Source organism: Apteryx rowi, unplaced genomic scaffold (assembly GCF_003343035.1).
Source record: "Apteryx rowi isolate R43461 unplaced genomic scaffold, aptRow1 scaffold_71, whole genome shotgun sequence".
NCBI lineage: Eukaryota > Metazoa > Chordata > Aves > Apterygiformes > Apterygidae > Apteryx > Apteryx rowi.
In genome coordinates, this window is record NW_020450994.1 from 549,372 (window position 1) to 571,225 (window position 21,854).

The 21,854-nt window shown below is 39.0% G+C and overlaps 1 protein-coding gene across 5 annotated transcripts in view; it reads right to left on the bottom strand.

Moving 5' to 3' along the window:
* Nucleotides 1–21,737, bottom strand: part of WDR70 (WD repeat domain 70) — a 147,088-nt gene extending 125,351 nt beyond the window's left edge. For 3 of the 5 annotated variants that reach the window (XM_026087250.1, XM_026087254.1, XM_026087253.1), the window contains exons 1-5: nt 20,924–20,972; nt 20,776–20,838; nt 20,517–20,600; nt 17,987–18,101; nt 14,639–14,840 (exon numbers count right to left, since the gene is read on the bottom strand). In XM_026087250.1, coding sequence (XP_025943035.1) covers nt 14,639–14,840; nt 17,987–18,101; nt 20,517–20,600; nt 20,776–20,838; nt 20,924–20,948 — 489 coding nt within the window. In that variant the 5' untranslated portion in view covers nt 20,949–20,972. Of the gene's footprint in view, nt 1–14,638; nt 14,841–17,986; nt 18,102–20,516; nt 20,601–20,775; nt 20,839–20,923; nt 20,973–21,191; nt 21,441–21,718 lie in introns of those variants that run through there. The other 2 variants (XM_026087251.1, XM_026087252.1) reach the window with 2 other exon arrangements.
* Between the last annotated feature and the right edge of the window lie 117 nt (nt 21,738–21,854).

Sequence of the window (21,854 nt, forward strand, 5' to 3'; positions counted from 1 at the left end):
TCATTCTGCATTCAAACACCAATTGCAGATTTTTGCTTAGGCTACAAGACTTAGGGAAATCACAGCAAGCCACCTTTGGGCCTTCTCATAAAGTCTGCTGTTATTTATGCCCTTAATTTAGAGATAATTGAAAGGACCTCCCTTAAAGTTACAGTTGTTAAATGCAGAAACTTCCTTTATTATTCCATTACTTATGGACTTGTACTATTAAAATAAAAAACATTATCTGATATTAAAAAAAAATTATTTCTAAGAGATTCCTTTTCAGAAAGGAGAAAGATCTGACCTGGAGTCACCAGAGAGAAGGACACCAGCAGGAAGGGAACACAGAGGAGCGACAGTATGCCTGATCCCTACAAGGCACCTTATGAGGAAACATCTGTTACCACAGAGAACGGGTCTGTGGCAGAAGAAAGCAAAAAACCATAGGAGACACCAGAAAACAACTACAGCCAGCTGCCCTCACCCAAAGAAATTGCTAGTTAAGGCAGTATTTAATCTTAAAGAGAACAACAACTCTGAAGGACTCTGGGAGAAGAGCCATAAAAAAAAAGTCATTATATCATTGGCAGAAAAGAAATCCATGCCTGAATTTTATAAATATATTCTATAGGGATACTCTGTGAGGTTTACTGTGTCATCATTATTTCTAGGATTTCATCCTGGATGTCACACACGTCTACTGATGTCAGTCATAAAATTATCGCATGTTTCTATGCAGCCCAACATGCCACCCGCTGTGCCTGCACACCCATGTATGAAATCTACACCAGGCAAGGAAAACCTAAGCAAAAGCAGACCTAGGAAGAATACACATAACAGATACAAGAAAAGCAACTAGCATGTGGGAGTTTACATCTCTAGAATTTTAATTTTTTCCACAGACAGACTCAATGGAGTTAAAAATCAACTTGATTTTGAAAGAGTTAACAAGGCACAGGACACTTGCAAAGACTGGGACTTAAAACTACAGAACAAGAGGGGGTTTTCTTTAAAGTGATTCAGTACTCTGTGTCACAGTGGTCTTGTAAAATAGGTATAGGCAATTAGTAGACACTAAGGATGATTAAGCTAGTTATTTTTTCTTTTGAATTTCCATTCCTGGTATTTATTTTTGGTACTTGGTAGAAAGGCTAGTAAAACAATTAATCTATTTAAAGAAGGAATGTCACTGAGAAATATGTTTATTCTTATATTTAAGACAACAAGAACACTTACACCATGACATTTACTTTGCAAGAGACATGCTGACTATTTGTACTGGAAAAGGTTATGAATCTGGTAGCATTGAAAGCCAGCTGCTCCCTACAGATGTGGTTATGGCTTAGCATGTAAGTTTGCTGTCTTTGCAGAGAACAGCATGTTCCAAGACACCCTTGTACCAGGTCGGTCAGAAAAAGGCAGATAAGTCTCAGTAAACCACACAATGCACAAAACCTGAATTGAGATTACTGACTTGAGAAAGAAACAGTAATTATTCTATGAGCTATGCTTCTTCTTACCCCCATTTATATTTTAAGTTAAGCCTAGAAAGTTCTTGATATACATAAATCTAAATTACATTCTATTTTAACAACAAGTCTGAAAGATTGAGTTTGAAAATTGTGCACTAAAATTCCAAAAGGCTGAAGATTTAATTGCTTTAAGTGCCTTAATTGTTGGCATTTGGGTGTAGTTCAAAAGTTTAAGAATTAAACACCTTTTTCTCCTTCTGCTTAGAATATTCCCCCCCAAAGCAAGAAAAAGACATGAAGAATGAGAGTTCATCTTTTCCAAAGAACTGGAAATTCACCTTGAAATCTAATGCTGACGTGATTTGCCTTTTACATTTATCTGTCTGCATCAGCTATCATATTTACGGATACAGTGCATTTTTTAAATGAAATCTGATCTTTTTTTGCTAATCCAACCCCTTCAATTCTGTCAACTCAGTCTTTTTCACAAAGGCAAAAATTTACTTTATGCCTGCACATTTGTTTAGCACAACAATAATATTTCCAAGCAACAGATATTTACTCAATCTGCAGTAAATATAAAGATAGGATTCAAAGTAGGCCCAGAGGTGAAGGCACAATAACATTCAGAAAATGTCATTAATTTTTGTTAGTTGTCACTTGGAGACAATGACTAACAGCAAAATGAGCAGGCAATCTCTGCCTATACCAAGATAATGGTAAAGGTTGCCAACAGAGAAAAGCCAAAGGATTTTATCTTTCTCATTAACTATTGTATTATCACTAAAAACTCAAGTCTTTCATGATTTTCATTTTTAGTATTTCAAAAAAAGGCTTGAACTAGCAGAGTTGTACACTGAAGGCTCAAGGAGGCTCTAAGTATCTGCAATTAGCTTTGACTAATGAGACATGCACTAATCACAGGCTGTGGCAGATGTGCACTACTTGCAACCCTCTTTCTACTGTGCTTGCAATTGTCCCGCCAATATTTTGTTTGTTCTGAAATTCTGGAGATTTAGCATCATTGTTGTTTCACAAGACCCAAGAAGTAAACAGTGAACATGGTGAATAAATCTTAGCCACCTGGAGAAGAAGGGTTTCCCCCACTACCCTCTGTTTTTTATTATAGTGCTGGATAAGATGCAGTTCGTGGGCCTGATTCAGCCCACTAGAAGAAACCATATAGCAAGTGGCCCACACAACCTACTACCCTCTGCCCCAAGAGCCCCACTGCTAAGCAAAGTGCCAAATCATAACTAACTGTCTGCCATGTGATCAATGCAAATTCATCCACATTACATGACATACATGCTTGGTATAACAGAGCACTGACTACATTTTGCCAATGGGACAGATTTTTCTTGATATATGAGGGAAGGACTAAAGAATGGAGTACTCCAATATGTGAAAGCTATATGGTCCAACTCAGCCAAGACATCTTTCATACTTCATTTAATAAAATGAAATAAAAGAAAAAAGTTAGAGATGGGAAGTCTCTGTTAAAAGTTCGGTTCATTTTCCCACTCCATCTAAAGATATAAGCTGCTGCACAAATCCTGCATGACTTCTGAACCATCCTCCAACACATCTTCAGAAGTTCACAATCCCATTATTTAACAGAAAGCAAAAAAAGAAAAAGGCTATATGAATAAAGAAACACAATTTTTTTGGTTTCACCTTTTAAATGAAAAAAGAAAAAAAAAACAAGATTTTTTCCAAATTCTTCTGCTTGTGGTCTTAAGTCCTATAGTTTCCTGTACTTCAGCATAAGAAGATACCAGCTAATTTATCTAAGCTAATAATGGCAGATATTAATAGTCATAATTCCTTAAATAGGACATTGTAGCTCTAAAAAACATTCTCATCTCTTTCTGACATCTGAGCTAATCTACAAATACACCCACCGTACAGTGAGTGATAGGGAAATACCATATATATTGTGATATTTGTGAAATATTTGTCCAAAAACAACACCACGACACAAAAAAACCGACACAAAAAAACCGACACAAAAAAACCGACACAAAAAAACCGACACAAAAAGTAACAACAAGCCAAGCCTTCTAGCATTTCCATGCAAACAACCCACATATTAGTGGGAACTCTGGTTTTTGCTTTCATTCCAGGATGTTTTTAAATGAATTAATTATATATTTTAACTCTTCAAAAATTCTTTCCACAACAGAAGTTTTGGTCATGCAAAGAAAACTGAGTTCTATTACTAATTTCCATAGTTCTTCCAGGACTTATTTCATGAATTCATACTCGTTATTGTATCAAAGATGACCTATTATATTCAATAGGACCAATGGGACCAAGGCCGCATACTGTAAAAGGGCCACCTTTTGGTGGACTGAGTCCAACCCTCATTTGAAACTTGGTGTTTCAGCACACAAGAACATACAGGCACTCACTGCACTGAACTCCATGCATCTCATTTAAATCTTTACAAAGTACTATTTACTCTGAAGACGGTTTTCAGCAAGTAAATAGTAAGCGCTATTTAATTTCCAAGCTGGTTACTAAAGAGGGTCGCAGAAACTATGCAAGACAAAGAGCAGTTCTAGAAAGACAGTGGTGCATCTGAGATGTTTTTACTGCCCCCTAGTGCACTTTTGGGGAAGAAAAGAAGAACGATACTTTGCAGACCAGAATATTAACGTTATTTGGCATTATCCGGGTTAAGGCCTACCAAATAAAGCTGAAGGCAAGCATGTGACCGCATCTCATGTAGGTGAGCTCAAACTCATGTTTCTGCCACATAGCTCAGGTACAAACAGCAGTGCAGTCAAAACAGCAGACAGTGAACAGCTTGCCCACGTCCCCGTGGCACATTCCTCAGCAGCTAACCTGTACAGAGCTCGACACAGCCGCAAGTCGCCTGGAATGCACGGGGGTGATTTCGGGAGTCAGTCGCCGCTCTCATACAGACACATAAAAGACTGCTTAGTTCTACCAGCTACTCTTTGCACCTCAAGAGTGCACTTTGCTATAATGTCTCATACATTTTAAATTACTGACACTGATTAATCAATTAAGCCTGGAAACAAAAATGGAAGTCACTCATATCATCTTTGTTGTTTTAATCAAACTGTGTTTTGTCTGTATTTTCTGTCTCATCAATAGTGTAAAAGGAAACACACCATGATGGTAGTCCCACTGAATATACATACTCAGTTGGGGTTTTTTTTCGGAAGGGAAGGTTATATAATTTATCATCTTTCCACTATTCTCGAGCATGATGATAATGATATGAAAATGATTTTTGCTTTACAAAATAATATTTTAATTGAAAATTAAATACTATTTCTAACTCACCTGAGTTTTTAAATTACATTACAGTTCTCACATACATAGATGTAAGAGCTTAAAGGCTTCTTTTTCAGTTTTCTTCTTCTATTTTCTTCCTCATTAAGTAGGTATTCTTTGAGACATTTCAAAAAGTTTTTCTACAAAATCAACAAATGTAAAACACACTGATAATTTTCAAAGTTAAAATAAATTATCTTTAGTAGAATAAAGGAATAAACAGTTTACATAAAGCATCAATTACACTCACTAGAATCCAAGTAACATCTTTAAACACATTTCAAAAGCCTCAGATTGGAGCATGAAAGGAGATGGTTAATAAAAATTCATAGCTTTATGATTCTTTTGCCCCTTTGGAAAAAGTACGTCTTGATTTGTGAAAGGAAGTCAAAAAAATTTTTGTAGCATATTCCCATAAATGTTATATGAACATTTATCAATCCTCAGTTACAATGATGCAAGCTGAATAAACATTTATAAATACTAAACAAGGTGGTAGGTAGTAGAAAAGGCAGCAAAATAATATGCAAGATCCTAATAAATTGAAAATTATTGTATTAGGTATTAAAATACAAAAGAAGATAACTAAGCGTAAAGCAAGTTCTGTATGATTGTTTTGTGATCTGGATAGCGTCAGCATCAAGTATGTAAAGTCCCTGTATACTGCTAAGTGCCCACCTGCAAATAAGAGATGCCATTGCAGCAGTTGTAAAACATTACATGCGGTAGTCCCACGTTCATAAAAATCTAAAGCCATCTTTTAAACAAACAGCAGACATTCCAAGAGTCAACAAAATTGCTCTCCAAGGATACCACTGGAGCAGTCTGCAGTTCCAGCAGTTTAACATAAATCATTTGTTAATCAAAAATCCTGTGAAGACTTGTTTTGGAAAGGAAATGTAACTACATGTCACTTACACTCTTCTTTCAAACACAGACCTTCAAAATTATTTAATCATCTTAATCATAAATATTTCAAATACTTGTTATCATCCACTTTATTTTCTGTTCATTCAAGCAAAAGTTCTACACACCTGTATTTCTCACTACTCTGTTTAGAGTATGGACAGCTTTTTGAAAAAGATAACATTCATATGCCAGACGCAAAGAAAATCTAGCATCTTCCATTTATGTATTCCACATAGTAACAGATATGTTAATTGTGCTTCCTTATAAAAGTACTCTGGAAATTTGTTGCAGCAATTGCCAATAAAAGCATCCTGTAAGAAGGCAGTCCCCACTTCAAGCTAGCTCTTAAGTGTCTTAGGTTCTGACTCTTAAGCGTCTTAGGTTCTTGAACAATAAATGAAGTCTGGTCCCTTCACCCCCAACTTAGCTTCACCTCAAACATCCTAACTTCTGTTAGAAGTAAAGTAATACGTTCATACACCATTGCACAAATTGAATTTCATATGACATTTACAGCTACATATTACTGTTTAATAACACTATAAAGAAAGTTCAATCTCGTGTCTGAAATATTCATTTAAAACTATGTGCTTTGAAAGACTTTTTTTTTTTTTTTTTTTTTTCCTTAAAAGGCCTCAAATTTACCCATGCCTCAAACACGGCAGGCAGAAAACAGCACTTTTACTCTCTGAGGGCATTAGCTTCCACGAAATCTTCTGGCTACAAAGAAACCAACGGTGTGTGAGAAATGAGCATTTGAATCTCATGCTCCAAACGTGGGAGCTCTGCAGCCGCAGAGTATCTGGCCCAGAGATGAAGAAACACTTTGTATCATTCTTGACAGATACATTTCCAAATTTAGAAGTGGTACTAAAAGCTCACAAAGGAGCCTTCCATAGGCTCCATCAGGTAGAAAGTAGCAAAGAGGGAGAAAAAAAGAAAAAGAAGATAAGAAGATCTCTAAATTTCCTTAAAAAGGATAGTAGTAACAATAATTATGTTCTAGATCATGGCACATTTTATTTTATACTACCAAAGTTACTTATCTCTAATTTTTTAATACTTTGAAGTTGACAAATATATACCTACTGATTACCTCACAAAAGACATACAGAAGAAAAATCATAGGACTAAATATCTATCTATACAGGTAAAATTCTAAAATTTCACAGAATCACAGAACAGTTGAGGTTAGAAGTGACCTCTGGAGATCATCTAGTCCAACCCCCCAATCAAGCAGGGCCACCTACAGCAGGTTGACCAGCACCCCATCCAGACAGCTTTTGAATATCTCCAAGGATGGAGACTCCAGCAACCTGTCCTAGTGTTTGACCACCCTCACAGTGAAAAAGTTTTTCCTTAGATTCCAGATGGAACTTCCTGCATTTCAGTTTGTGCCCATCATCCTGTCACTGGGCACCACTGAGTGTCTGGCCCCATTCTCTTTATACCCTCCCTTCAGATATTTATATACATTGATAAGATCCTCCCTCAGTTTTCTCTTCTCTAGGCTAAACAGTCCCAGCTTTCTCAGCCTTTCCTCATATGAGATGAAAGTCCCTTAATCATCTTCATAGCCCTCTGCTGGACCCTCTCCAGCAGCTTCATATCTCTCTTGCACTGAGAAGCCCAGAACTGGATGTAGTACTCCAGATGTGGCCTCACCAGGGCTGAGTAGAGGGGAAGGATCACACCCCTCAACCTGCTGGCAATGCTTTTCCTAATGCACTCCAGGATACCATTGGCCTTCTTGGCCACAAGGGCACATTGCTGGCTCATGGTCAACTTGTTGTCCACCAGGACCCCCAGATCCTTCTCCCCAGAGCTGCTTTCCAGCAGGTATAAATGCTATACAAAACCCCAGTCTGTATTGGTGCATGGCGTTATTCCTCCCTCGGTGCGGGACATTGCACTCGTAGGTATATCCCATCAGGGCCCATGGACTTTTGTATGTCCAATTTGATTAACTGATCACAGAATCACAGAATCACAGAATCACTGAGGTTGGAAGGGACCTCTGGAGATCATCTAGTCCAACCCCCCTGCTCAAGCAGGGTCACCTAGAGCACATTGCACAGGATTGCATCCAGGCGCGTTTTGAATATCTCCAGAGAAGGAGACTCCACCACCTCTCGGGGCAACCTGTTCCAGTGCTCTGTCACCCTCACAGTGAAAAAGTTTTTCCTCATGTTAAGATGGAAGTGTCTGTGTTTCAGTTTGTGCCCATTGCCTCGCGTCCTGTCGCTCGCTTACCCAATCCTCATTTCTCATATTCAGTGAAATTAAGACCAAAATCATGTTTCCAAAAAGTCATGGCATGGCATACAGCAGAGAAGGCTTGGCTTTAACATGCTCTACAGAATTGACATGTAGAGATCTTGTAAGCACATTTTTTTCTCTAAGGGACTATTGGTAATCACTTGTGCTAGGGCCCTGGGTTGGAGAGGAGGGAAGCAAAAACCTATCCTTGTTTTATGAAAGATAAACATTCGCTAGAGGAGTTATCCTACGAGGTTCCTGTACAGTGCCTGTATGATGCATCAGTCCTACATTCTCAGTTTCTTATTGTATTGCCTCCCTTCCAGCTTCTGACTAATTCTCTCACATTTTTATACTGAGCCTCACTATACAAAATTCAGGGGGTTGATTTTGTTGTTCTTTTAAGTTTAGTAAAGCTTGCAAATCTTTTCTAATTCATGTTTGAGATAATCAGCAACCGCAACAACAAGCAAACAACAATGGCAGGCCCATTAATGACATTTAATACAAATAAATCTGTAATGACTTGTTTGAACTTTTATATAAAGAAAATAATTTTCCTGATTCTTACAGAAGAAACACTGTCAAGACCCCAAAACATATTATGCATAGATATTACACAAAAGCATTTTTCCTCTTGACCATATGGGAAGGTAACGCAAAAGGAAATTGAAAGCAATGGTAATTGCTACCTAGGCAAAAAATAAAGGTAGTTCAAAAAGAATGCCTGTCTCAAAACTGCATTTTTCTGTCTCTCTAGCACACATACAAATTGCATTGTGCAGCTGTAAGCAGACTAGATCTTTCTTCAAGTCCTTTAGTTTACTTTTTCTTCTTCAGACAAGATGAAACATGCCTGGGTAAATATGATTCATCTGTTACCAGGACAGACACTCTCTCAACCTAAATGTAAAAGCTTCTCAGGATGACTTAAGTTCCCGTAACATATATTTATTTTTACAAGACAAAGATTTTTAGCTTAGCACCATAGCCAAATTCTAATTGGAGTAATTATAGTCTACTTAAATTCTCCATATATATATCAGCAGGAAATGGCTTTCCTCCATTCTAAACAAATGAGTATTACTGGTATGTCTTGTTAATCCCTGCAAAAATTTAAAAGTGGCTCCAAACGATTCTACAACTTTGGATATCTTTTTGGAAATATGCCCAAATCAGAGTACAGCCTTGGAGAGGCCCAAGGCTGTACCTTTTTTCAGGGACATAATTACAGCATGATTAGTATCTCTTTGGTACTTCAAGGAGAAAAAGCGCTTGACTCCAAAGAGGAATGAACTGTAACTAAGTTCCATAAGAAGCCTTACAAATTCACCTGGCAAATTCTTCTAACAACCAGCTCTATGCCTGCTGCTTCAGGTGAGGAAAAAAGCATTGCAAGGTGTTAGTGCTCCATTACATCCTGTTAAGTATCTTAGCTCGTTTATCTAATCACATGTATAAGTGACTATTCCCAAATACACACTCTTTTACTAATGTATTTTAATAGGTGTCACATCTTACCTTGAAAAATTCACTATGTCCTAGATTTAAAACTGTCTACCCTCCAATCCTGACATGACTGCTTTGGCTAGTCTCCTGATCTCCTCCACCCAATCTTTATTTTGATTGCACAAGCACTAGACAAGCAAGATGCACCCAAATGCACCTTGCCCGGGGAAGAAAAGCTCACAGAGTACAACATATCTCGCACCTCACCCAAGCCTCTAAAAAATTCAAAATTTACCATAAAAAATATTGCCCTTAATATGAATCTGCCCTCTAAAATACAAGCCCTTCTCCCTTTTAATACACCTGTTTGGAAACAAAAAGATTTTTCTCAAGTTTCCGAAGGCAGCATACTTTTGGAGATGAAACCAAACATGAAAAGCTTCAGGCTACAGGACATACTCTGCTGGCTCCCTCTCCCCATCAATGCTATGACCATGTGAAAAACAGGCACTGACAACCCCTTCAAGCTTTTTGCTCCATTAGGAGAAAAAGTACTACAAAAAAGCACTGACCATGCTTCAAATAAGCAACTCTATGCCTCATCTTCCTTACTCTGCCAATTAATGCAAGTCTTCCATATAGAAAGAAAACTAAAACGAGGAAAATGTCAGAGGGACACAAGACCAATCATACCACCATACTTAAAATCAAAGCCAGTGCAGCAGTGTCTCTTACACTACTACAAAGAAACCCTGTAAAATATTTGCGTAAGTACTTACAAGCATATATTGTGCTTTGTTAAGAGCCATCACTGCTGCAATGAATGGAGGTGAATATAATACAGCCATTAAATCTAAACATTTATTTGTGAAATATAACTACCATCAGTACTAACATTGAATTTAATCAGAGAGATGCATTACAACAGCTACCATGAAGATGTGAATATAAAAAATGAAGTTCTGTAAATTTACAGTAAAAAGTAAGTCAAGCCAGAATTCATGTATATAATGCAATATATGGCTCAACTCAGAAATTTACATTCAGTATGGATTACACACCAATGTCAGCAAATTACATGAATGTGTAACATTTAAAAACTAACAGTGCTGATTCCAAGCATTTACAGGCAGAGTGTTCAGCAATTAACTGCTATTATTAATTTTCCTATAAAAACAACAATAAAGGTATGAAAAATTCCAATCCAGGGTAATAACTACTAGTTAACACTCCCACCTGATGATCATTCATAGCATACACAATGTAAGTTGGACAGTTCTGGGCCATCCCTAGACTTAAAAAGATACATACATCTCCTAGCAACTAATTTTGATAACTACCGCTATTGATGGTCTCATCTAAGAAAGCAAAGCAACAAATGAACAAGTAGCGGAGGCAAAACCATGTTCCTCCACTAAAAATCACATCTAAAGACAGGTTTGAGAAACAGTGGCAAACTACTAGGGTGAAGCCAGTATTTTGATGCCTGTTATCTGTCATACAAAGCCTAAAAGACTTCAGACTACAGAACTACAATTCATACATCTACTAAAGAAAAATTTGTTTCCTTCACAGTCAAAAATATAAATATTTGCTTATGCTTTAAATAAGTTATATCAGCATAAAAGTATGATAACAAAAGAGGGACAGTCTCATAATCCATCTGGAAAAAAAATAAAACAAAAGAATTATTCACTGGAGCTTTTCATTTCTTGTCTCCCACTTCTGCCCCCATGTGTACCAACCACAGCCTGATGCACAGTCAAGAGAAAGGAATTAGAGAGTTCTCATAACATTAACACCTGCTTTTTTGGGGACTCACAGGATCTTACTGTGATCACCAATCGATCAACAGGAAATCAGGAAAGCACAGATGTTTCCTTATTCCCTTCACAGGAAAGGAAAGGACTGAGTTCATGAGCAGCAGTAAGGGGAGGCTCTAGACCCCAAAGGCCTCTGGCATCCATGCTGACACAAAATCTTCCCGGTTATAAATTAACTGTTTAGACTGAAAACCCACAAGTCTCATATTTCTGCCGCTCTGCTTATTCTCAACCAAATCTATTCTAGACTGTTTTGTAACTATTGTCTTAAGTTCAGACAAACTTAAATCACACCAGTCTGCATGTTACCTTTCTGTCTGATTAACTCTGGCTCCCAGGAACCACACTTTTTCAAGCCAGTTGTAGCATTATTCAAATACATAAATCAATACAGAGCACCTATACCTTAATGTTGCTGGAAATTAAAACAGTCAAGCAGCAAACAAAGTGCCTAGTAAGAAACACTGAAAAAGACAGGTTGAATTAAATCAGCTGGTTCTGCACATTGTTTTCCCTTTGGCATTTTTGAGAAATTTACAGAACTAAAGCAAGAGTTACACAAAGCAAGGTGCTGACTGCCCTTTAGAGATAGAAAATGAAAATAAATTATATTTTCAGTGCTCAGAATCATAAATCTAACATCTATACAAGCAATTCTGGAAAAAAACATCTTATCTCAATGGCACATGAGATCTTAAGTTAAATTAACAATCCAGGCTTTTTTAAAAGATATTTATAGTAGAATTCATTTTAGAGATTTCAAAACACAAAACCCTACTAAGGTGCAGCCACCTTTGACGAAGGACAACAGAAAACAGGTACACAGCACACTCCTGAACACAGAGGGATTAAAAAGGAACAGATGTTTGCTATTTCACTGCTGATAACCCACTCTTCATTTCATAAGCTACCTCTACCACTGAAAGTCTTATCCTGTTCTGTGGAACATACCTATTACCTTTAAAAAGATTCACAGGTTTATGACTTACAAGATTTTATGCATCTTTCTGTAATTTCTCAGTTATTAAATAATACTGTTTTCCCACACTGCCATGCTGCCTAAATGACTGCTCAGCATTTAGTTACATTTTCCTAAAGGACCTAATTTATTCCATAATTATACACATATGAAGGAGTTGGCTACAACTTGGCACTAATCTGTAGTTTGAACGTGATTACATCAAGGAATCTGTACAGCACTTACTACTGAGATTAAAGACCTGATAATACCACAGACTGGAACAGTAGTATATACAGGACTGTTGATTCATGTGAACCTAATAAAACTACTCTGCTTACAAAAGAGATGTCAAAGAATGACAGCCTTCCACTGATGTTGCAATAAAACAGATGTTTAATATTTAGTGTATTTCCATTATAGCTTACTCAACCGATGTGGTGAAATCTTCTTCGATGCTGCCAAACAATTCTGCTATATGGGTGGCTATCACAGTGCTGTTAACAGAGTTTATCATAACCCTGTTTCATCACAGTGATGACAAAGGCAAAGATCAGTGGTAAAACCACAGCGATCTGCTTAGTCAGAATTTACAACAGGCTTTCATGTTTTTTCTCTAGTACACACCAACGTGGTTTTCATGGAAAAAAAAAAGTTATTTATTCCCAGGTTCCACAAATGCAATAATGCTTTTCCACGTAAAATATAAGTCAAAAAGTAACAGCAGAGCAAGACTAGAGCATTTGTGTTGCCCATATGTAGTGAACAGTCTTTTGGATAAGACCACTGCCACCACACTTTATTGAAAGTGTGTATATTTATTTTATTTCAGAATTGAATTATGCAGGGTAAATATATGATGCTTTTTGCTAACTGCAGAAAGTGACACCTCTATCAGACCAAGGAGCCAGAGGCAAAGTTTTCCCAAATTTTAATTCAGTCTTACAACATAATTATGATCAATCCATAAGCTATTTGTATTAATTCTCATTTGAGAAAAAAAAAACTAGAAATTTCTGGCATGAATTATAAGAAAAATTTAGGTATATATGAAGAACCACTATTATTGCAGCTATTGTGAAAAGATGGTTTTAAACAAAATTCCCCATGATTTTCCAACATGTGCAAAATGCCCTCAATTATCAGGAAGAGCAATCTACAGATACTCAGTTTAGAAATCAGTTTAATTTTTTAAGACCTTGACAAGAGGGCTATATATTCCAGTATGTGATACATTAATTACGTAGTCTTCTTCCACAGAAATGTCACTTCCTTTTTTTTTTTCCCTCCTTTTTTTTAAAGACAACTTTTGCTTATAATACTGGTATTTTCAAATCTCAGTTTGTGTTTAAGAAAATAAAAACAGAGTAGGTAAGGAAGTAACACAGACACAAGCAATTAAGAATAAAGTTTGTGTAGAAGAGATCGGGATGAGTAACTAGAAGACATTTCTGATGCATAGTTTTGTGTGATACTTCAGTGAAAATATTAGCAAACATGAGGTTTAAATTTGGGTTTAGTTGCCAGGTTATAACATGATTTCAAGTTTACACTGTTTTATTTTAGTGTAGTATACCTCTGAGTATCTCTCTAGGAGAATCTTTTACTCTCCCAAAGATTAAAGATACCTGCAGGACTCAATTCCCAAGCCTGGTTGTTTCTCTCTGTGTGGTTTCAATATTTCAGTACTATAAGGCAGTTACAAGCTTCAGAAGTGCTGACAACAGAGCAGAAGACTGTTTTTTCTAGGAAGAGAAATGGGGACAGCTTGGGAGAGCTGTGATTTAGAAGGGCATTCTGATGAGGCCCCAAAGAAAGAACACCTGTGCAGAACAAGCATGCATTTGTTGAGATTTACCACTTCCTAGTACATAGACAAAGTTACCAGCTATTAATGGACACTTTTTACATTTTTTCTTCTTTGTGTAAATTCAGTGGTTTTTTGTTTTGTTTTGTGTTTTTTTTTTAATGACAAGCATCTGGATTCACCATATTGAGTACACTTTCAAACTCTGGATCCTGAAATAGATTGAAAACTATTCAGATCCAAAACTGATCAAAACTAAGCATCTCCTTCAGTATCAACACAGTACTTTCAAGACAGTAACTATTACTCACATTATCTGTTGGAGATGCACGTTTTCAGGTTAAAAAAAAAAGAACAAAAAACCCTTACTTCATTGCTCCTAGTTCTGCATAATGTGCAAACAAGAAAAAGAGTGAAGTTAAAGTATACAAGTGAAATTCATCATCAGAGATTCACATGCATGTGTGTTTTTTTTAAAAAAATCCAGATATTTTTAAAAGAATTTTGCATTTGCATTTGTTTAATAGTCATTAGGAAAATCACATGAAATCTGCATTTCAAATAACAGTCATACACTTCACCCACAAATTCAAACATAAAAGAAAGAGCATAGTTAAAAATAAGGGTCTACTCAAAGTGTTTAAACATTAAAGAGGAATAAAATACTTACATTATCTTCCTCCTGTATATCATCATCATCATGATCGTCATCACTGTCCTTGAACCCAGGTGGAAGTGGTGGCCCAATGAATTCTTCATCATCATCATCATCAGTATCCTCATTTTGACCTCGAGCTGAAGTCTGGGATTGCACAGAAGGACCAGTTAACTCTTCATCTGAGCTATCTTCACTTTCACTACAGGCTGCGTCTCTGCATGGAAAAATTTTAAAAATTGCTATTTCAAGAACATGAACACATTTTTGGCATTAGGAAATTTCTGAAAAGTAAGCAGAACTATTTAACACACGTTCATTCAGCTCATTCAAAGTAAGTGTGCTCCCTCTGCTGGTAGTTAACAAGCAGGCGGTATTCTAACAGCAGGCAGAATGTCTGAAACTGGTAAGCAGAAAACTTGTAAGAATTTTAAAACATTACTTTCAAGAGAGTTTAAGAGCTTTTTCTTGCAGTAAGCCTAGGTTACAGTGCATCATTACAGTGATACATTGCAGTGGACACCAGCTCTTCCTTTCAGATTCTGTGAGATAATAGACTCACATTGCAAGATAGTCCTTTGTGAGCTTGTATTTTAGGAACATATGATTTACAAGTAGGCAGACTACAAAAGATAGTTTAACAATGAAAAGAAAAAAAGACTATAGAGGGGTATTTTTTAAGTTTAGGTTATCACTTAAAAACAGTAATAAAAACATACAAGTTCAAGAACACAATAAAGGATTAGAGAAAGAGGTTCTAAACTGTCTAATTGTGTCAGAGAACGTGCGCCTCCTAAAAGAGCTGTCCACCAAGCAGGTAATAGGTTATACAGTGGACATCTGTCTTGGATGAGTAAATTGAATTCTATTTTAGGAAGAAATCAAAACAAACTAAGAACAATATGAATTAGGTCCTCAGATATTACAGTGATACGGGCTTGCATACATAAAAGCTTGTCTAACTTTTCCAGCTATATCTACTAGCCTAATAAAAGATATTACCTCTACATACAAACTTTGTCTTGCATAGCGATGAGAGACATTTAAAGATCTAGGTCAGAATATGCCTGTCTAATAAATCTAACTCAAATAAAATAAGCACCTCCTACTTTACAACAATGGGGCAATCAATAGCCTTCTTGATAAAGGAAGCTTTTCCAGCACCTGAGGAGGATTCGGGTCCATTAGAGCTCTTCAATTTAGCTATAGTCAAATTGTTAATTTTACTCTAGTATGTGCAGAAGAGTTGTCTTAAGAGTTGATATGCATTCTCAGACCAGCAAACCACAAATCTTTTCCCCCAAAGGCACACAATTTAACTAGTTTTGGAATGGAACCAAGCATATAACACAGCTGCCAGTGAGAACAGTGTATGCTACACAATGATTCAAGGAGGCCCTTCCAATCCTGGATTCCCACATTTTCAGATCTTTCCATAGACGCCCAAGAACAACATGTAGCTTCCTTCCTAATTGCATATCCTTATCTTTCCCTCATTTGCTAGGGAGGATAAATAAATCAATTCAAACAGTTCAGTATATTGAAGGGCAGTATAATCATTCAGCATGTGAAAGGGCCAGAATTCCAGAGATATTTTTCACCACAGTCCAAGCTTTGACAGAGACAGCCAAGTACCCCAGCTACAGCTATTGGTATCCTCTGCCCCGATTGGAAAGGAAGACAAACATAAGAACGTCCAAATGGAGCTATACCAAAAGCCCATCTAGTTGAGTAACGTCCTTCTGACAGCAGCCAGCAATGGTGCTGACAAAAGAAGAACAAAAGAACAAAGCAGACACTTAGCCGTGTTCCCTTCAACTTTCAGCCTTATGGCCTCCCTGAATCTGAAGAGGTAAAGAAAGAAGAACTGACTTGGCAGTCCCTCCCCCAGGATTCAGAGAGGTGGAAGGAATTAAGTTTTCTGCTTTCCCTGATTACCTCCTCAATAAGAGAAACGTTGTAAGAGGAAAAAAGAAAGCTACGTTAGAGTCTAGATGGCACACTGAGAGTGGAAATAACGAAAAACATTCCGAGAGCTGTGCAAGTACGTGGGCATATCCCCCCAACACGTTCACTCTCCTCACATCGCACATGCTATTTTCTTTGACTTTTTCCTTTTAGACACTAGTAGGTGTTCTCATTTCACGAAGCATAATTATTATTGTACTTAAATGTATAACTACTGTAACCATTAAAATGTCTCTGTAGCAACTGAGTTCAAAAATAACAAGAATCAATAGCTGTTCTTTGTGTCTTTCTGGAATGACCAAGTCCTTTCTAACAATTATAAAAATCAGTATGGGGGCTAGTATGATAATTTAATGTAATTGTATTTAAAAAATAAATAAAAAAATCAGGAAAATGTTGCCTTTTTTGCACAATAGAACAAGCTGGTTATTTTGTATCAGCTTATAACTATTAACATCTACACCATATAAAGAGGTGCTGTTAGTAAAGCTTTTATACTCTACCAAGTCCTATATTACATACTTCAAATGTTAGTTTTAGGATTATCCTTTTGAATCACAATGGCATATCTCCCTCGCTAGCTTCCTGCTGTTTTCAGCACTAAGTTCTACACTACACACCACAGCTTACAAGGAGATACAAAAGCTGACATCTGTTCAGCTTCCAGTTCCACCAGCTCTTCACATCATGGCCTCTCTTCTCAATCCTCAGTAAAACCAAAACAAAACAACACACCCTTAACATCAAGAGAACTCTTGCAAGTTACCAGAGCCTACCTAACTCAGAATACTCAAAAGGAGCTATACAAAGTGTTCAGAGTCCTCTTCTCTCAAGTCCTTTATCTAAAAAAGCAGATTTGGGGAAGGCTCTGGATCATCTGGTTACTTTCCACTTTACCATTTGTTTTAATTGATTTCTTAAACTGAAATCCCCAAATGCAGTACACAATCATATTACATTTAAATTCTTGTCATCTTCCATTATTTCAGCAGAAAGGTATCTCAGAACACCAAAGGTGAAAGGGAGCATAGAATATGTTTCCTTTACGCATAGGGTATAACACAGGATCTATAGTATTGTACATTGTGTAGTCAATTAAGTGAAAGTCCACAGTTTATTTGAGCAATTGTCAAAAAGAAATTTTGAAACAGAATTTTCTTCTCAGACTGAAACACTACACGGCAAAATTAACTACTGACTATATACAATATTAACATTTGTAAATATTGACATATCTTTCAGGAATCAATATTTCCACTGAAAGACTTTAGATAACATAGACACGTTCACACAAGTCAAATGATGCTTATGCTCTTCAAAAAAAGCAGAAGAAAAAGCAAGCCCTTCAGATAAGGAAGCTGTTAAATGGAATGATCGTCCACCATATTTAAGTACCTTGGGGTTAATGTGGACTCAGCTCCTATTGCACTTGAGGCTGAAGCTGGTGAATCAGGCTGCAGACATCTAAATTCTTTTTCAGCCTGGTCTTCCTTCTCTCTTTCACGAGCCTCTGAATACGGAGAGAGCAAGTAAATGACAAATAATTAAGACTTCTAGAAAGTAATGAAATTTGAGGTCTAAACACAGTAAAACAATTTTCTTCATTTTCAGACCCATATGAAATGTTTGAAAAGGTAAGATCAAGTAAAACATTATCAGATTTCCACTGCTAATGTAACAATCACTCAGAAAAACAAAATGTCTCGGGGAAAATGCAAGCACCTTTCAGTCATTAGTTTGTATAGACTACCAAACATAAGTTGATCGTATCATGATGCTGATACTGAAATACTTTCAGCGTTATATAGCATGATAGCAAATAGTATGACTACTTCATACAGTTCTTGAAATTTGCATAGCACAGAGAACCAAGTTAATACATAATTATACATAAGTGTAAATAATTAAATTCTAAATATATGATATATGGAAAATAAATTGTCACAACTCTTTGTATTTATTCCCATTTCACTTACTGAAAATAATCCCAATGGAACAGCACAACCAACATAAAACAATCTCCCATTTAAAAGTTTCAATAAGAATCTTACACAGGATGGTGAGATTGAGACAGCGGAACAGATACTCCATTTCTTAAAATGTTCAAATGACTTCTCTTAAGCAGAGAAAAATTACACTTTCTCATCTTTTCCCTATACAAGAAATGTACTTTCTTGTTTCCTCTCTCACATAGTTAGCAAACAGTTCTCTGTCTCTTAAACTATCAGCTAAAAACTGTGCCTTGCAGTACAACACAAAAGCATTTTCTTCTTAAGAGACACACAAACATCTGCACAATACAGAACTAGGAAACACATTTTGATCTCAATTCTTCTTGGGTAGCAGACGAGATGGAGGAGATGTTTCCAAATGTTATCAAACATATTCCAAACAGTTAAAGTGAGGAGGGTATTTTAGGGAATCTGGAAATAGAATGCTCATATTATTAAAAAAAGGAAGTCTGGGCTACAAAATGTTTCTACACCTTTTCAAGTACTATGTTACAAATGGCAAAATTTGTTTTTAAGGTAAACAACTGAATTAAATACAAAGTTTTGTTTTGTCATTTTTGGAAAAATAACTCATCTCACAATGAACAATATGCTGTGCTTCCATTACAGCAAAGATTCTAGAAATTTTTCTTTCATTTCAAAAATTCAAGTTAAACAAACAAAAATTCAAAATGCAGCAATTCAAAAAGCTCTACAAAAGACTACATCACTTGTTCTGATTGTTTATTAATCAAACAGTCAATCAATCATCAATCTAACAATTTGACTGTTTAACAATCCAATTGTTTACAGGATTTCCATCTTAAACTAAAACATGATGTAATCAGCTGATCTCTCGAAAGGGACAAGGATAGCACAAGCTGGACCAGTATCAAACATAGAAGGTTCTGAACATGGAAGAATTCTTGCTGTGTTTAGATTTAGCCAGTAGGAGAAAAGCATGCAAATCATATTTTGGGATCCCCTATATACATGAATTTCACAGTGCCATAAAGTCCATAAAACCAACAAGCCTCCACAGGGGTCTGCTCGCATGATTCTGCGTACAATTAAAACAACGAATATAATTAACATTGAGATAATCTCATTCTTTCATGAAGAATTACTGTCTTCACAACAAGGGGCTTCAAAGTCTACTATCTTCACAAATTGCTACATCTTAGAGGCTGAATTAAGCCTAATGCAGTGGGACAGAAGTTACTCAAAGATGACAGCATCACATGGAAAAAAAGACAAAAGCATATTCCATATACGCTGTACAGGCGGAGGGAGAAACTGTGGACGTTTGGGTTGGCAATGGGAATTCTAGAACATATGTGGCTTTGTGTCCCAAAGATCCTCGCTAGAATGGTGTTCGGTTGGACAGCAGAAGCAAAACATATCATTTTCGCTATCTTCCCTTCCCAAGCTGCCACCTTTAAAACCTACCCACCTCGAGCACAGCTGGGGGTGAAGACCGATTTGGGGGCAGCCACAAAACCTGCTCTATGTTATAAGACACAAAAGGCATTCCCTTGTTTCTTCTTTCTTATTCTGTTCACTCTAAATTAAATCCACCTGTACCAGCTCCTTTTCCACAATAAATAGGCAACCAACTAAAATAAGGAAGGAAAGAAGCTTGTATTCCAATCCCACCTTTCCCTCTGTGCCTGCTGGCAATGCCTCACAAGCAGAACCTTGCACACGCCTGTCTTTCATGCACTCCGATAACATATGTAAATTAATAACTTGCCTATTTACTAAGCCCCAAACTGCTTCAGATAGTCTTCCTAGAACAAACCTACTTTTTCAAAAAAAAAAAAAAAAAAAAAGCGGGGGGGGGGGGCAAGCTGATGCACTTAAAACCTCACCCCAGCACAGAAAAACAAAGTACACAGTAAAAAGCATTAGCTGGCAGCGGTCACGTTACTTACCCAGGATTTTCCTGCTCCTTTCCACGGCAGTTCTTCTCGTTTGTTCAAACATGGCTTCGAGGTCGAAAGTCCGAGCTTTCTTCCCTAAAAACGGGGGCGAAAAGGGAGACTCTGAGAGTGACCCACCTCGCTCCCGGGCGCTCCCGGCGGGGTGACCCGGCCGCTCCGCTCCGCTCCCGGGCCGCCAACGGCCGCCGCCCCCGGGAGCCGCCGAGGCCCCGAGGGGCAAAGGGGGGGGACGACGGGACTCGCCACGCACCAAAGCCCGAGAAGCCCATGGTGGCCGCCAGCTCCGGGTCGGGCCCCGCCAGCGTCGCAGCGTCTGTAAGGGGACAAAAACCACGCGGGGTCAGCGCGGGGGGCGACAGCGGCGGCGGCGACAGCCCCGGCCCGGCCCCACCGCTCACCGCCCGCCGCTCCCGGCGCCTCCATGCTGCCGCCGCCCCGGAACCACAACAGGCCCCGGCGCCGGCAGGAAGCGGCCGCGGCGCAGCGGGAGGGGCCGGCGCGGCCCCGGCGCCGCCCTCCCGGCCCGGCGGCGGCTCCCTCCGCCCGGCGGGGCGGCGCTTGCGCCGGGGAAAGCGGCGGTGGGGTTCCCCCTTCCGCCGCCGGGCGCCCGCCGCACGTGCTAAGCGCTTCGAATGGGGCTGCACCAGCCCCGGAACGGAGAATTACCGCGATCAGGGTCTTGCGCGTGGTTTGCAAGCCAGATCCCTCCCGTTAAACCCAAGCCCGGAGCTCCCGCGCCTGTTTCACTGCTGGGACCGCTCGGGAGCGTCCGCGCCGCCCAGAGCAGGGACACGGGCACGAGCAGAGGCCCAGGCCCGGCGAGGGCACCGACGCGCCAGCGCAAGTCCTGGACAAACAACGGCCAGGCCGGCGCCGCGCGGAGGCAGCTCCGTGCAGACTTCACAGAACCCACGCGTGTGCCTCTGCCGGGGGGGAGGGGGACGGGCTCCTCCCCATTTCTGGCTAACGTTGCTACAAACAAGACGCGTGCGCGCGTGTTTTAACGTCTGCGAGGCACGTGGCCACGCTGCCGGCTCGGGCCCCGTGTGAGCGGCGTCTCCGCCGCGGCGTCACGGCAGGGCTCCAAGAACCTGCAACCACCACCTATGAACCTGCAACCACCCAGGCCGCCCCCCATCGCCAAGCACGTGCGGGAGCAGGAACCCGCTCCCACCGCCCTCCCGGAGACCAACCGCCGCCGAGGGGCGCCGCCGGCTGCCGCCTCCCCACCCGCTCCCCGGCGGGGCGCGCAGCCCCTGCCCGGCGCCCTCCCCCGCCGGAAGTGGCCGTGTGCCAGGCGGAAGTGCGCCGCGCGCGCAGGGCCTGCCG